The sequence below is a fragment of the Petaurus breviceps genome, unplaced genomic scaffold (genome assembly GCF_028583685.1).
Source record: "Petaurus breviceps papuanus isolate PSGF00001 unplaced genomic scaffold, PetGlider_PUasm1.0 173, whole genome shotgun sequence".
NCBI lineage: Eukaryota > Metazoa > Chordata > Mammalia > Diprotodontia > Petauridae > Petaurus > Petaurus breviceps.
Window position 1 is genome coordinate 9,951,041 of NW_027185759.1, and position 15,399 is coordinate 9,966,439.

At 43.4% G+C, this 15,399-nt stretch overlaps 1 protein-coding gene and 1 pseudogene across 3 annotated transcripts in view; one reads left to right on the forward strand and one right to left on the reverse strand.

Moving 5' to 3' along the window:
• Window positions 1–15,399, reverse strand: part of ATG4B (autophagy related 4B cysteine peptidase) — a 47,959-nt gene that overhangs the window by 25,484 nt on the left and 7,076 nt on the right. For all 3 annotated transcript variants that reach the window (XM_069083349.1, XM_069083350.1, XM_069083348.1), the window contains 5 exons: window positions 7,768–7,869; window positions 7,427–7,498; window positions 2,740–2,838; window positions 992–1,093; window positions 109–181 (listed from right to left, as the gene is read on the reverse strand). In XM_069083349.1, the coding sequence (XP_068939450.1) occupies window positions 109–181; window positions 992–1,093; window positions 2,740–2,838; window positions 7,427–7,498; window positions 7,768–7,869 (448 nt within the window). The remainder of the gene's footprint in view (window positions 1–108; window positions 182–991; window positions 1,094–2,739; window positions 2,839–7,426; window positions 7,499–7,767; window positions 7,870–15,399) is intronic.
• LOC138157671 (mediator of RNA polymerase II transcription subunit 27 pseudogene) lies at window positions 10,139–11,138 on the forward strand (annotated as a pseudogene).

Sequence of the window (15,399 nt, forward strand, 5' to 3'; positions counted from 1 at the left end):
CTGATGCTCTTATGACCTAGAGAAAAGTTTGAAATTTTTCAAGTTTGAGTTACACTACTGCTTTTCCTAAAAGAAATGAAATAAATGAAATAAAAGTTCCGTACATACTTGAGTACTTGCGCAACTGTGTTTGGTCCGTACCACTGGCCTATAGATTTGCCCTCTCCGACTCCCATTTGAGCTGCACCAAAAAGAATCAAGTTAGTCACATTTATAACCTTATTTGTAACATCCCTTAAGAACATAGCTGAGTCTTACTCAGAATGAGGTGTCTTAGAAACCCACAGAAACTTGTGTAACATTCACAAAACCTGTTAGGCAAAGGAAAGGAACGGGAAAGAGCTGCTCTATTTCCACTCAAAGAGAAGGGCTGCCCTGGTCAGGAGGCAGAGACTGTGGCAAAACACAGTTTCTGAGGGATTTTGTCAGTCTATTGATTTCTTCACCCTCATATGGGGATGAGACCCGGGTGACAGTAACAGTGCTGACACCTCAGGGCTGTGAGTGAGGATCCTATCTGGAAAGGCAGAAAGCTCTAGCTCCCCACAGAAAACAAAGCCAAATAACTAGATTCTCCTTTATCCCCAAGGGCAGCACTTTCTATTCGTGGTTTCCTTTCAAACATCAACATCCCACCACTTTTGCCAGTGCAAGTACACCTTTGTTAGCTAAGCTTCCTGCTGACCTTGGCCCTCCAGAAGGCTCCGTCCTCTGGGGGGGATGTTCACAGAGGGTTCCTAGAACAGAAGCCCCTTCCTTTATGAGATGGGAACATAGGTATTCTCACTATCCAGAAGAGGAAACTGAGGCAAGGAGGCATGTTGTGCCTTGTACAAAGTCACCAAGTTCAGAATCGGACCCAAATCCCAGCCTTCTGACTCCAAAGTCACACCACCTCGATAAGCCCGTTAGCCAGCCCAAAAAGTGAAAGACGTTCCCAGAAGAGAATGGAAAAACCTGCTGGCTCTCCCCAAGGGACCATCAATCCTACCTATTTGGTGGATGGAGTAATAGCTATCCTTTTTGTCAATGAAGGCGTTGAGAACGTTGAAGTAGCTGTCTGTCTGCCTTTTTCCTTGCTTCCATCTCCAATCTGTTGGAAATACACACAAAGCCAGGGTTACTGCAAGTCTTTGTTTGGATTTTGGGATACTAACCAATTATAAATGGCCTTGACAAAAGGGAGCGACTGTGACATAAAAAACAATGTGGAACTGACAAAATTTTACCTCAAGCTCATCTACCCCCCTCAAAGACACCAGCAAGCAGGTACCAGCAAGGCAAACACGACACAATCCCTAAGTGGCAACGCGTCAACTGGAGAGGCCCTTCATTGCTGGTCGGGAGCCCTTAAGGCTAGTATACAGACACCAGTAACAGGGATGACTTCATTCCTATGAGCTTAATGGATGCCCCGGGCACTTCATGATCTTCAGGTGCCCAAAGGAGAGGTCTTACCAGAGGTGGACGGGGAGAACATTTCCATGGGGGTGACAAAACAGAGCCCAGAATTTAAATTCGGGTTATGGAGAGGAAGAAGCCTAAGGGAAAAGAGCCTGCCTTGCTACACAGTAAGCACTTTTCATGAGAAAAGAGAGCTGGGCTAAGCAAAAACAAATGTTACATCATTTTCCCACTTTTTTCCATCTTTCCATATCCGTGTTTGTAAAAATCATCAGCTGCTGTATAGCAAAAGGACAAGCAGGCAGAAGATCACGCAAGCCAAGCAACTGGGCGGCTTCCACCAATCATAAAGAGTGACTCACCTGCACCTGATTCATGGTTACAAACAGCAAACACATCATTCTCTGAAATTTGTTGAGTGCCCAGAGTAAAAAAAAAACAAACACCTGAACTGCTTTTAGGAGTGTGCAAGAGATGCAACCGATGGTCTCCGAGAAGGAAACTAAAAAAGCTACTCTTGTATCACTGTGCCATTGGGTTGCAATTTTCTGTGTAGCACAAAATAGAGCCACTTAAGCCTTTTTCTGAAGTTAAGGGTGGACACTTCAGGCTCAGCCTCCAGCAGATACGAGCACATGCGCGCGCGCGCGCGCACACACACACACACACACACACACACACACACACTCCTACCCCTATTTCATGTACTTTATAATATGTGACAGCATATGTCTGATAAGTAAAAAAGCTTTCCTTTAGACAGAGAATTTATGGAGAATGGGTTCTATGTTCATTAAGGTAAAAAGTAGGTTTGCAAAAAAACCTCAGAAAACTTACACATTTGATTTCTGGTTAAAAAGTATTAAGTACCTCAAAGATAGCTTTCTATATAATTTAATATAAATTCAGACTATATTCTAACAGACAGAAGAAAAAATTACATATACAAGAAAATATTTCAAAACTTACAGGACGGGATAAGAACAAATCTGAAGCCAAAAGTATACAACTTTACTGGTTCAGAATTTCTTAAAAACAAGTTTATGTTTATCAACTTAATTTTAAAACACTGATTTAATTTTAAATCCCTAAAAGCTCTATAGTAAATTTTATGCAATACTAAACCCTTCTCTTAACCATTTTTGATACTTCTTACTAAGAAAAATAGCGCCAAGGTTTAGATTTGTCATATTTGTAAACAGTTTTCTGTCAGCACTCTAGTACGCAAACCTGTATCTCTTTCCAAAGACACAAATCGAAAGCAACAACAAAAAACAAACAGACCCTTCCCATACCCCTGCCCCCAACATGCATACATCTAGTTTTGTAGCTCACCTCTGCCTAAGTGCCTGCAGACTAGGGCCTGAGCAAAGATCATCTGTCCACAGCGCAGCATGCAGCCCCAGCCAGTGTCTGAGGTTGGGCCCGTTCCTCCTGAAATCATGAAGAGACATGGCGTTTAAGGTTCAGTCAAGAAGCAGGATGAAAGCCAGTCTATTACATCCTGTGCATTCTGTCCAGATGAATGGTGCTTTCTGAAGCACAATTACTGTACCAGCAGTTCTCACAGTGTGGTGTGGGGACTAAGACCCTCTCAGGAACACTGCAAGGTTAAAGCCATTTTATAATAACATTACTGAAGAACTTTAATTTCTAATATTGTAAATATCGATAGCTATAACCCACATCAACAAAAACTCTTTGAAGGGTCCTTGATAGTTTTTAATAGCGTAAAGGGGTCCTGAGACCAAAAAATTTGATAACTGCTGCTATAGACATTTTCACACACACACACACACACACACACACGCGCGCGCGCGCGCGTGTGCGCTGTACATACAGAAATGCTAACATATTGATGATGACTACTTTTGGCCTACAGGAATTGGAAGAAAGAGGCTCCAAGGACCAAAATGCATCATATTTATGAAATCTCTCAATAAATTTAAGAGATACACACCTTTACACACATGGCATGTGGTCTCAATTTTTATGAACAGTTATGAATCTGTCCAAAGGGCCATTCCCTCCTCCCTTCTCTCCTGTCTGCCCAGCAGCATGGATTTTTAAACCGTTTGGCCACAACGAAGACAAAGTCTGCAGCGATGGGAGAAAGCAAAATTCTCTGGCTCCCAAAGACTGCACTACGAACTGGTGCTTCACGAGTCCCAGGTTCTAAGCAACTGGGCTCACTGATTACAGAGAATTTACTAGAATTGGTCAAAGTAATATCAAGTGTTGAAAATAATTATAACTTCAGTACTAACTAAAATCTGCTTAAGGAAGATTAATGTTTTGTTTACAAAAGCCAATCTAAACAAAAATACAACATGGATTCTGCATCCAGTGGCAAGAGTTGCCAGGAACTATGTAACCTTATGAATGGGGCTCAAGAACACTGAGTAACTTCTTGGGAACGAAGGGCAGTAAGTTTAAACTCAAAGGCACTTCCTCACCAAGCATAACACTAAACTGAATTTCAGCATTTGTTAAGTACCTACTCCATATGTCAAAGATTCCAAATCGACAAACTGAATTCAGTTTGCGTGCCACTGTAGATTAGAAGTATCCCAGGGACCTCCACCCAAGGCCCATTCATCTCTGGATTCAAAAGCCCTCAATGTGGGCAGAGAAACTCCAGACCTCCCCCAATTCCAACCTAGGTGGGTGCTGTGTTCCTGCCATGTTGGGACTACTGTGGGGGAGCTGAAGTGCTTAAGCATTTTCTCCTTCCACCAAGCCTCCCCTTTCTCTCCTGGCCGGCCCTCTACTCCAACAGCTTCTCCCATTAAGGCCGTCCTTGTGTCACCGCTGTGTCTTTAAGTATTAAAAAGTCATTCCCATTATCAAATTTTCTTTCCACATCAAAACATATTTCAGTGAGATTTTAAAAAAGAAAAGAGGAAATGAAAATAAAACAGCCAGAGTATTTTAGCTGTTGGGGTAAGACAGAGATAAATAATCCAAGGTCTTCATCGGCACTCTCAAGGCCCTCCACCAACGGAATTCAACTTGTCTTCGAGTCCTGCCTAGGATTTCTCTGCCTACCTAACTGTACTTGTCATACAAGATAGGACTGTAAATTAAAGAGACTAATTTAAAAAACCCAACCGAACTTTAATGCACATGGAATGAGCAGCATCTCCTTTAAAGGACACAGTCCCCTTTAGAGGGCTTTCCCCAACATGCTGGTGCTGTAATTCTAGAATCATTGTGACTTCAGAGTCTGTAATATGAGAGAATCAACACTGGCCAACTCTTCATCCTTTGAGGATGGATTGGATATTGAGCCACTGGGAGCCAACAATGTGGATCTCGGCCAAAAATCAAACCAACCAACCAACCCCAACCTTTAAAGAGCCATGGTTACACTGTAGTGAGATGGGCTTTGTCGTCCTCCTGTTTTGGAAGCCAACCCGTCCATCATAGGAACAACCCTTCTCTGGATGTTCAAGCTTTGGCAGAGTTCATGATCCACCCAACCCAGAGCCTTCTCTGGTGCCACCTCAAGCCTATCCTTTCTGACATTTGGGTTTCTAGTCAAGCAGAAAAAGGCTCTCCTCTCCATATGGCCTTTATTAAAGGAAGACTCCTTAAGTCATCCCTTCTTTTTTTTTAGACCTTTAGATTTACCCAACTGTCCAGGACTAGGGAGGTGACAATTCTGTTTCATCCAGTCTTGGTCATATGACATCTGGAGGTCTGTGGTCAACTCTCTAACATGTTTTAGAAGTGAGCTGATAAGCTGCAAAGTATTTCCAGTTAAGTAGCACAGTGGATAGAATGCAGAACCTAGAATAGGAAAGATCTGAGTTCAAATCTAGCCTCAGACACTTACTAGCTGTGTGACCTTGGGCAGATCACTTAACCTAAGTCTTCCTCAATTTCCTCTTTTGTAAAATAGGAATAATAATAGCACCTACTTCCTAGGGTTGCATGAGGATCAAATGAGATATATTTGTAAAGTACAACCCTGAAAGCAATCATAGCTATTAGTCTCTCATTTTGTGCTAGGCGGATGGTGGCTGCTATTGTCACAATCTAGGAAGTAATACCTAGTGCAGGCCTGCACAACATAAGGTCAATTTTGTGGCCTGGCAAAAAATGCAGAGAATGTAAAGCAGGCCTGCAGGCAGGATGCCGTGCAGGCCAGAGCTAGGGGTATTCCACAGAAGTTCTGTTGAAGGAAGGGCATTCAGTCCTGCAGTGGCCTCAGGAGGGGCCTGTGACAGCCAACTGCAAACATCTGAAGTAAGTACAAGAGCTCAGCTTGTCCTGCCTGGTCTCAAAGTAATGGGTAGAAGTTAACAAGAGGCAATTTTAGGGCTCACATGATAGAAGGAAAAACTTCTTCACGTGATACAAAGTGCAATGGACTTCCATACACACATATGTCTCTTCAGTTCTCCTTAGCCACAAAATCAGAGGCTGGACTGCTGACCTGTAACATCCCTTTCCTGCTCTAACCTATGATCCTGTGTAAGACTGTCATGAATTGCATCATGCACATGTGTCAAAAGCTTGCCCATAGTTTACCTATCTCTGTGTATATTCAGTCAGTCAACCAGACTGTAACTAGTCAATTAGAATAACTAATTCATTAAGTGCCTACTGTATGCAGGCACTAGGTTAAGCTCTGGGGATATGCAGGAAGGCCAATGTCAATGCTTGCTCTCTGGGAGCTCCCATTCTTGGGGAAGCTGATGCACGGAGGGAAGGCTCAAGCACTAAGGAGAACTGTGAAAGGCTTCTGGCAGAAAGCAGGACTTCAGTCAGAACTTGACGGAAGCTAGGGAAGGTAAGAGGTGAAGACAAGGATGAACAGGCATGAAGGACAGCCCCTGAAAATGCTCCCAATGAGTGTCTTGTGTGGGGACAACATGGGGGCCAGTGCCACTGGACTACAGAGACTGGTGTGTGTGTGGGGAGGCTGTGAGAAGACCACAGAGGCTCACTGCTGTGCTTTACTACCACCCTAAGCACCTCCATCAGAGCAGGCCAGAGCTGCAGGACGGTACAAGCTGCTCCTGCTCAGCTCCAGTGCTTTTCTACCCACTTTCTTGGTTGTGCCAAAGAGAAATCTTTCAACTTTATCTGAATCAAGAACTTAACGAAAGAATCTAACGTGACCGTGAATAGTCTAAAAGACTCCTGTGTGGCCTGGGCTATGACCAGTGTCTCTGGTCTTCAGTTGGTTAAAATGGAGAGAGTTGGCCTAGATTACCCTTCAGGCACCTCCAATTCTGAAATGTGGAGATCAAGACTGAAGTTCTGCGATTTAACATCCATGAAAAGCTACATCTCTGACATGGGAAAGTCCACAGTTTTGGAGGAGCCAAGAAATACATTCCAAGCCTGGCTACAATCTGACTTAACATATTACCCAGGATTTGCACATGTACTCTGCATACTCGAAGGAGGAAATAATTATGATTTTTGAAGATGACACACACAAGTGCTTGTTCTCAAAAATGTAAGATTAATACTTTTTAAACTATCACATTTCCTCCAAAAAGAAAAAAGAGAAAGAATATTTAGGGGAGGCTAGGTGGCGCAGTGAATAGAGCACCGGCCCAGGAGTAAGGAGGACCTGAGTTCAAATCTGGCCTCAGACACTTGACACTTACTAGCCATGTGACCTTGGACAAGTCACTTAACCCCAATTGCCCTTCTTACCCCTCCAAAAAGCAAAAATAAAAATCTGGACTGAGTGTCAGGAAAAAAAAAACAAACAACTATCACATTTTTATATCTTACATGTATTTTAAAATGTATTCTTGAGGAAAGGAATATCTTTTTTTTTTTTGGACTGCACTGGAGATTGGAATAAGGAACTTACAAGGAGGAAACTCCCAGAAGCAACAGTCATTAAGCACTTAGCAAGTGAAGTCGGGCCCTGAGACGTTAATGGGCTTGGCAAGGCCCGTCTGGCCGGCACGTCAGAGGTGGGACCTAGAGCACACATTCAGATAAAGGCTGCATGAGCAATATTCTTGTATGTGTATTAAACTGATCTGCTTACCAATGGCTGGAAAATTTTTCCTATATGTGAACCAAAGTCGAGAAGTCACATCTGCCAGGATCTCTTCTTTCTCTGAAAGAATTTTATAACTTAATAAAAAACAAAATAATCACAAAACAAAGTCCATCACAAAGCTTTGCAAGGAACATGGTTTATTCTGGACTCAATCTTGAATGCATCTACTGAATTACAACTATGTTATACACAAAGTTTCCATAATTAATATATCCAGCTTGTGAAAAACTTTACTTTTTAAATGATATTAAAAAACTGACTGGCTGGAAACTATCCTACAAAATACAAAATACACAGGCAGCCAAGAGTCTAGAACGGTTTATTACCTGTGCAGATGGTGTATTTTCTACCCAATATCCAGACAGGCTCTGTTGTCTCAGGGAAATCTTCAAATTCAGCAAACCTGAGAGTATCGTAGGTAAGAGTTGCTGTTGAAATAGAAGACATCAGTTATACGATACATGTATTTAAAGTACATTTGAAGCACACAAAGTAAACAACATGCTTGGCTTATAGCACTTCCATGATATGACATACAGTACAACCAAAGTATATTTAAGAAAAACAAGAAGAAACGCCCATCTGGTCAACCACAAAACCTACTACTATCACTGTGCACGAACCATGCCAGCTCACTGGAAACTGAGTCTTCCCTTGTCCTAGCTTAAAAAGTAGAATGTCTTGAACCTTGGAACATCCCAGAGCCAACATGGAGGAGGAAGCGGCAAACTGGCATAACTCCTCCATATTCACCTCCAAACAACAGAAGAGTGCCTTCAAGCAGATCCAGGAACAGCAGACCAAGAAAAAAACCAGGATGAAACAACCTCTTAGCCCAAGAAACTCGAAAGATCGGCAAGAAAGGTTTGTCTCCCTCCAATAAAGAAGAAACATATAAGGGGCAGCTAGGTGGCACAATGAATAGAGAACTGGCTCTGGAGTCAGGAGGACCTGAGTTCAAATCCAGCCTCAGACACCTGATCACACTTACTAGCTGTGTGACTGCGGGCAAGTCACTTAACCCCGTTTGTCCTGCCTTCCCCCTCCAAAAGGCAATACATACATACATATATATACATACAGGAGGAACACAGTCCAGAATGGGAAGCATCCCAACAAGCCAACAGCAAGACCCACCTCCACAAACCAGCAGGAGATCCTAAGCCCCAAATGGCAAACGCCAACACCATGACCGTCCCCCACCCCCATAAGCCTCAGGATAGCCAGAGGAATGGGCTGACTCCAGCTCTGAGAGCCACCAGGTGCTTCAGCATACCCCAAGCAAACAGGAGCCCCCAACCCTGGGGGGGGGGGGGGCCTAAGCAAACAGGTAGCCACCGCTGCCACATGCTTCAGCCCAACCCCAGGCAAACAGGCAGCAGCCAGACCTCCACATGCTTCAGCATAGCCCTGGGGAAACTCAGAAACACGCCCTGGCCTCAGTACACAGACACCAGCACCAGGATCCCAGCTAAGCACCAGGTAAGCTGCCAGACCTCCAGCAGTGCCAGCCACCCCCCAAGCCCCACCACCCTTATCACAGCACCAGACACATGAAGGTCTCCCTATGGGCCAAAGCAACATCAGTGCAGCACCACAAAGGACTGCAGTCTCAGGCACAAGAAGCCTTCCACCCAAGGAGCAGAGCTGAAATTTAAAAGGAAGGAAAAAGTTGAGCAAAAAAAAAAAAACAATCAAAAAAGGACCTGACCATAGAAAGCTATTATGGCGACAGGGAAGATCAAGACACAACCTCAGAAGAAGACAACAATGACAATGCACCTGTGGGCACAATCCCAAAGAAAAACGGGAAGTGGTCTCAGGCCCAGACAGAACTCATGGAAGAGCTCGAAAGCATGCTTCAAAATCATGTAAGAGAGGCATAAGAAAAACTGGGAAAAGAAACAAGAGTGAGAGAAGAGAATTAGGAAAAAAGAGTCAAAGCAACTGCTTCAAAAGTAGAGCTGACCAAACGGAAAAGGAGACACAAAAATCCACTAAAAAAACTCATGTTAAAGTACAGAAGCTAACTGAGGAAAACAACTCCTTGAAAGTTAGAATTGGGCAAGCGGAAGCTAATGACTATGAGACATCAAGAAGCAAACAAATTAAAAGCATGAAAACACTGAAGAAAACGTAAAACACCTCCCTGGAAAACGGATCCAGGAGAGACAATGTCAGAATCACTGGACTACCTAAAAGTCATAATCAAAAGGAAGACCTGGACAGCATCTTTTAAGAAAATTGCCAAGAAAGGCCCTGATATCCTTCAACTAGAGGGCAAAATAGGCACTGAAAAAATCCACCCATCACCTCAGGAAAGAGATCCCCAAATAAAAACTCCAAGGAACATTACAGTCAAATCATGGAACAATCATTTCATGGAAAAATACTGCAAGTGGTCAGAAAGAAACAATGTAAACACTGGGGAGCCACAATCAGGATTACACAGGACTTAGCCAGGTACAACATTAAATGATCAGAGGTCACAGAACATGATATTCTGGATGGCAAGAACTAGAATTACAACCAAGAATCACCTACCCGGCAAATTAAACATATTACTTCAAAGGAAAAAAATAGTCATTCAATGAAATAGAAGAGTTTTAAGGATTTTAAGTTTTCATAAGGAGACAGAGAACCTTCTAAAAAGGGAAAAGAAAACATTAAGGGATTCAATGGAGTTAAACTGTTAACACCCCTATATGGGAAGATGGTAGCTGTAATTCTTAAAAACTGGCCCTGGCAGCTGGCTGGGCGAGAGGAGGCCGGGGCTGCTAGAGTTCGCCATGACGGATGTGTTGAACGTTGGGGTGAATCTGGAGGCCTTTGCTCAGGCCATTGGCGCCATGCTCCAGCGTGAGCTGGGTATTCGACTGCCAGAAGGATGGCATGCGGAACAAGGAGACGCTGGAGGGCCAGGTATTGCCCATTTTCAGGACCACCTGCACTCCGTCAATCGGGACCTCAATGAACTGGAGCATCTGAGCAACTTGGTAGGCAAGCCATTTGAGAACCACCCTCTCCATAATAGTGGATTGTTAAGCCTAGATCCTGTTCAGGACAAGACTCCTCTCTATAGCCAGCTTCTTCAAGCATATAAGTGGTCGAACAAGTTGCAGTACCATGCAGGTCTAACTTCTGGTCTCCTGAATCAACAGTCTCTGAAACGTTCTGCCAAGCAGCAGCTGGGAGTATCTGCAAAATGGAGACCTGAAGCTCAGCCTACAACCCTTGTTTTACCGCCACAGTATGTTGATGATGTGATCAGCCACACGGACAGGATGTTCCCTGAAGTGTCAATTCATTAATCCAGGCCCAATGGAACATCTGCAATGCTTTAGGAAAGGTACTGAAAGTCCCTGTGGTCATGAGGAGTCTCTCCATTGACTGAACAATTGTGAAAGGAAACAATGAAAGTGTATACACAGAAGATGGAGAGCTTGACATATGGTCTAAGTACAACTGTCGAGTGTTCCAGAAGGTGACAGATCATGCCACTCCTGCCCTCCTTCACTACCTGTTGCCCCAGATGCCAGGTGTTGTGGTCAGGTCCTTCATGACCCAGTTAAGAAGTTACAGAAAGCTGTTCCAGGCTCCATGCCAGAGCTGCAGAAAGTTTTTGCAAGATGGCCTTCCTCCCACATGGAGGGATTTCTGAACCCTCGAAGCCTTCCATGACACCTGCGGAGAGTAACCCTACCCAGCCCTGCTTTCAGACCCTCAGGATGACAAGCAGGGGGAAAAATGAGCCCAGCACCCAAAACTTTTCCAGATCAACCTAAACAATACTGATGGCTCAGTAGTTAACTCTCTTCTCAACATCAATACATTCATTCTTTTCCTTTAGTAAACAGTGCTTCACTGTGTGTTAAGGCTGAACCAGTGCTGTTGGACACCAGGTTGTTTCTGTGGTTGATGGGGACTAATTTTATACTTCATCTGGTGCACAGAAGGAAAAGAGGACTTCTTTGTGTACATAATGTAAGTAATGCAGTGTGTTCTTCTGTGTTTGTTAATGGTGAGCTCATCCTTCTGGATCAGTCTCCTAAGTCATTTTCAGGAGCTATTGTCATTTTAATGAGAACTTCACACATGGTGGCAGAAATCTACATTGTTAAATAACTTATTTTTATAAGCAATAAATTATTTGTACTAAAAAAACCCTGTTCTACTAACAGTATACCTAGAAGGAATATACATAGACAGAGGATAGGGGTATAAGGTGAACCAAAGGGAACGACATAAAAATTAATTACGGGATGAAGAAGAGGAGCTCACTGGCTGCAGGAGAAAGGCAGAGGTAGAATGGGGAAAGTTATTTCACATGAGGTAAGAACAGCCTATTACAGTGGAGGGAAAGGTGGGAGAGTGCTCAGTGGGCATCACTTGAACCTTACTCTCATTGTATTAGCTCAAAGAGGGAAAAACAGACACAATCGATTGAATACAGAAATTTATCTTACTGACACGGAAGAAGGGAAAAATTCATAACCAAACAAGAGAGCTCAGTATGAAATATAAAGTAGATAATTGTGATTATATTAAACTAAAAGGCTTTTATACAAGCAAAACAAATGCAACCAAGATTAGAAGAAAAGCAGAAAACTGGGAAACAATGTTTATACCAAGTGTCTCTGATTAAGGCTTCATTTCTCAACTGGCCTTTGAAAAGGCCAAAGCAGGGATGGGGAACCTGCAGCACTCTGACTGAATACAAACCTCACAACAAATTCCCTCAATAAGAAGATTTGTTCTGTAAAACTTGGACTCAGTCAAAAGGCTGCACCCAAGAATCCTGGGTCATCTCCAGTTGTCCTGATCTATACCTGGCCACTGGACCAGCTTCAGAGGAGGAAGCGAGACTGGTGACTCTCCACAGCCCTGCCTCACTTAAATCCAATTCACCTGCATGTCATAGCATCATCACCCACCCTGATGTTACAGTCCTCTCTGAGCATGAAGCAAACAGAAAGCAGCAGCATTAGAGAAACGCAAACTGAAACAATTCTGAGGTACCATCTCACGCCTATCAGCTTGGATAATGTGACAAAAAAGGAAATGCTAGAGAGGATGTGCAAAAACGAGGACCCTAATGCACTGTTGGTGGAGTTGTGAACTGATTCAACCATTCTAAAAAGCAATTTGGAACTATGCCCAAAGGGCAACCAAACTTTGATCCAGCAATACCACTACTAAGTCTGTATCTCCAAGAGATCATAAGAAAGGATAAAGGACCTATACATGCAAAACTCTTTACAGCAGCCCTTTTCATGGTGACAAAATACTGGAAATTGAGGGGATGTCCATCAACTGAGGAATGGCTTAACAAGCTATGGCCTATGAATGTAATGGAGTACTATTGTGCAATAAGAAATGATGAGCGGGCAGATTTAAAAAAACCTGGACAGACTTATACAAACGGATTCAAAGTGAAATGAGCAGAACCAGGAAAACACTGTGCACTTATCAGTAACACTGTGTGATGATCAACTATAAATGACTCAGCTTTTCTCAGCAACACAATGATCCAAGACGAACACAAAGGCCTCACAAAGGAAAATGCTGTCCCTTCAGATAAAGAACTGATGACCTCTGAATGCAGATCAAAGAATATTTTCTTCACTTTATTCTTTTTCCCCTTTTGATGTTTCTTCTTTCACAACTGTAACTAATATGATAATGTTTTACATGACAACACATACATAACCTATATCAAATTACCTACCATTTTAGGAAGGGGGGAGGGGAAGGACAGAGGAAGAAAAATTTGGAACTCAAAACCTTGTAAAAAATAACGTTAAAAATTGTTGACATGTAATGGGGGGGGCAATATTATTTCTAAGAAGCAGAATGTCTTGTCTCAGTACATTTTACGCTGCTATGCTAAAATGACTTTTCAATTTAAAAGGCATTACTTCTCTGCACCCTCTTCCCCCCAATGTTACCTTCTGGCCTTCAATAACATAAACACAGAAAAAACTAAGTGGAAAAAACTATGATGAGGTCAATTTCTTTCATTTACCTTACATTTACTCAAGAACTCCATGCTTAAAAAGCTAAATCAAATCTTACCACTGATGCAATTAAAAGTTTAAGAAGGAGACATGGCTTGAAGGTAGTAATCTTAATCTAAATCCTCATCCTAGTTTGAAATCCAAAGGCTCGTAGATTTAGAATCAGAAGGGACCATAAACGCCATTTTCTCCAAGCTGGCGGACACTGAAGCCCAGAGAGGGGAAGGTCACAGAGATCTGGGAGGAGAGCAGGACCTCAATCAGCCAATCCAAGGCTCTCTCCCTCTTTCTGAAGCTGCCAAAATAGGGTTCCTCTGGTTCCTAATTCTGGAGATACCACAGTAACTTGTGTTATAGGAAATGATGGAATAATCCTGGGTAGAAACTTTACCCAGTTTTTACAAAGAGAAATCTTACTACTGAGCTGAGTCAAAATCCATGGTAACAGTTAGGGCACCAGCACCAGACTTATGAATCCACTGATGTGGTCAGCCAATCAAGTGCCTCGTAGGCCCCTGAGTGATAGAAAAGACTGGATAAGGAAACTCCCAATGCAGCCCAGGAGATGCAAAGAGCACCAAGGGGCAGGCAGAGGGACTCTGGGTCAGAATCAGACCAAGTGCCAGAGGAGGACGAGGACTCAAAAGCTGGCTTTCCTTCCACTACAATACATCCCAAGGAGCAGTACTATACAGAACTGGAGACCCACAATGTAGAGTCCCTAAAAGAGGGGAGTGCCAAGGCAGGGGCACCCACTGTCCTTGGAGAACAGGGAAGTCTGTCTACCATTGGTCTTTCTCTCTTTTCCAGCCGTACAACGAATGGAGCCAGGGTGTTCCAAAGATGGCCTGATGCTTTCTTCTCTCCAAGGTGCCCTAACTTGTTGATCAGAGTCCAGCAAGGCTGTGCCGCTACCCCCTTTCCATCCTTTAAGGCACACACTCCACCTTTTCACCTTATATGTCATCTAAGCAGAGTCCACCTGCCAGGCTCTCAGCCTCAAGAATATGCTAGGGCTCCACAGACAAGGAGGAAGCCTCATCCTGCTCTTACACATCCTGTAAGGAAGAACCATCTGGACCCATGAGTACAAGGAAGAGAAGCATCGGTACCAACAACCTACATTCACAGTGAAGCACCAGGTTGATGTGCTTCTCATCTGGGGAGGGCAGATTTCCACTGACATCAGGTACAGGAAGAGTCCCTGCTGCTCTCCAAAACCATGACTAGCCTGACTCGCTTGTGCAACCACAAGGGCTTGTCTTAGCAGGATGAAATTTATGGAAGGTGAGAGCCTGTGAATGAGATATTCCCTCCCCTGGCTAAAATGCTGCTCTCGGTGACATTCAAGTAGTGCCCAAAATGAACGAAGGGAAGGTTAGCATCACCACTTTCAGCGACATATACATGATTAAAACCCTCAGTGCAACCTACTTCCCCTGGATCAAAGGGAGACCATTCATCAGAAGACAGAAAAACAGGTGGCTCTGGCAACTTCTTAACAAGCTGTACACAGCATCCATTTGGCCAAAACCAGAAACAAAAATTAAAACCAGCACCATTCAGCAAAATAAGTCCCTTAAGAAGAAGGCAGCAGGGTAGGCTACCTTTACATGATCAGAAAGCGAATCTAATTCTTTCCGAGAGGCACCTGAGCTCTCCATCTGCCTTTCTACCAAACCTTAGACAAACAGAAGCTGGACTAGCTTCCTTTCCCAGAAAACCTTCAATGACACCTAATGATACTGTGCTCGTCTCCCTGACTCACCTTACAATTAAGTGACACATAGGTGCTCACTCTGGTCAGTGCAGCATAATCCTTGTAAATGCTTAACATGTGCACTGAGTTGAATGTCTGAAGTCTTTTTTCAATGAACATGCTAACAAGGAAGGTCTCAGTCCTAAAATTTCTCTAAGCAAACCTTTTTTGATCAACAGCTC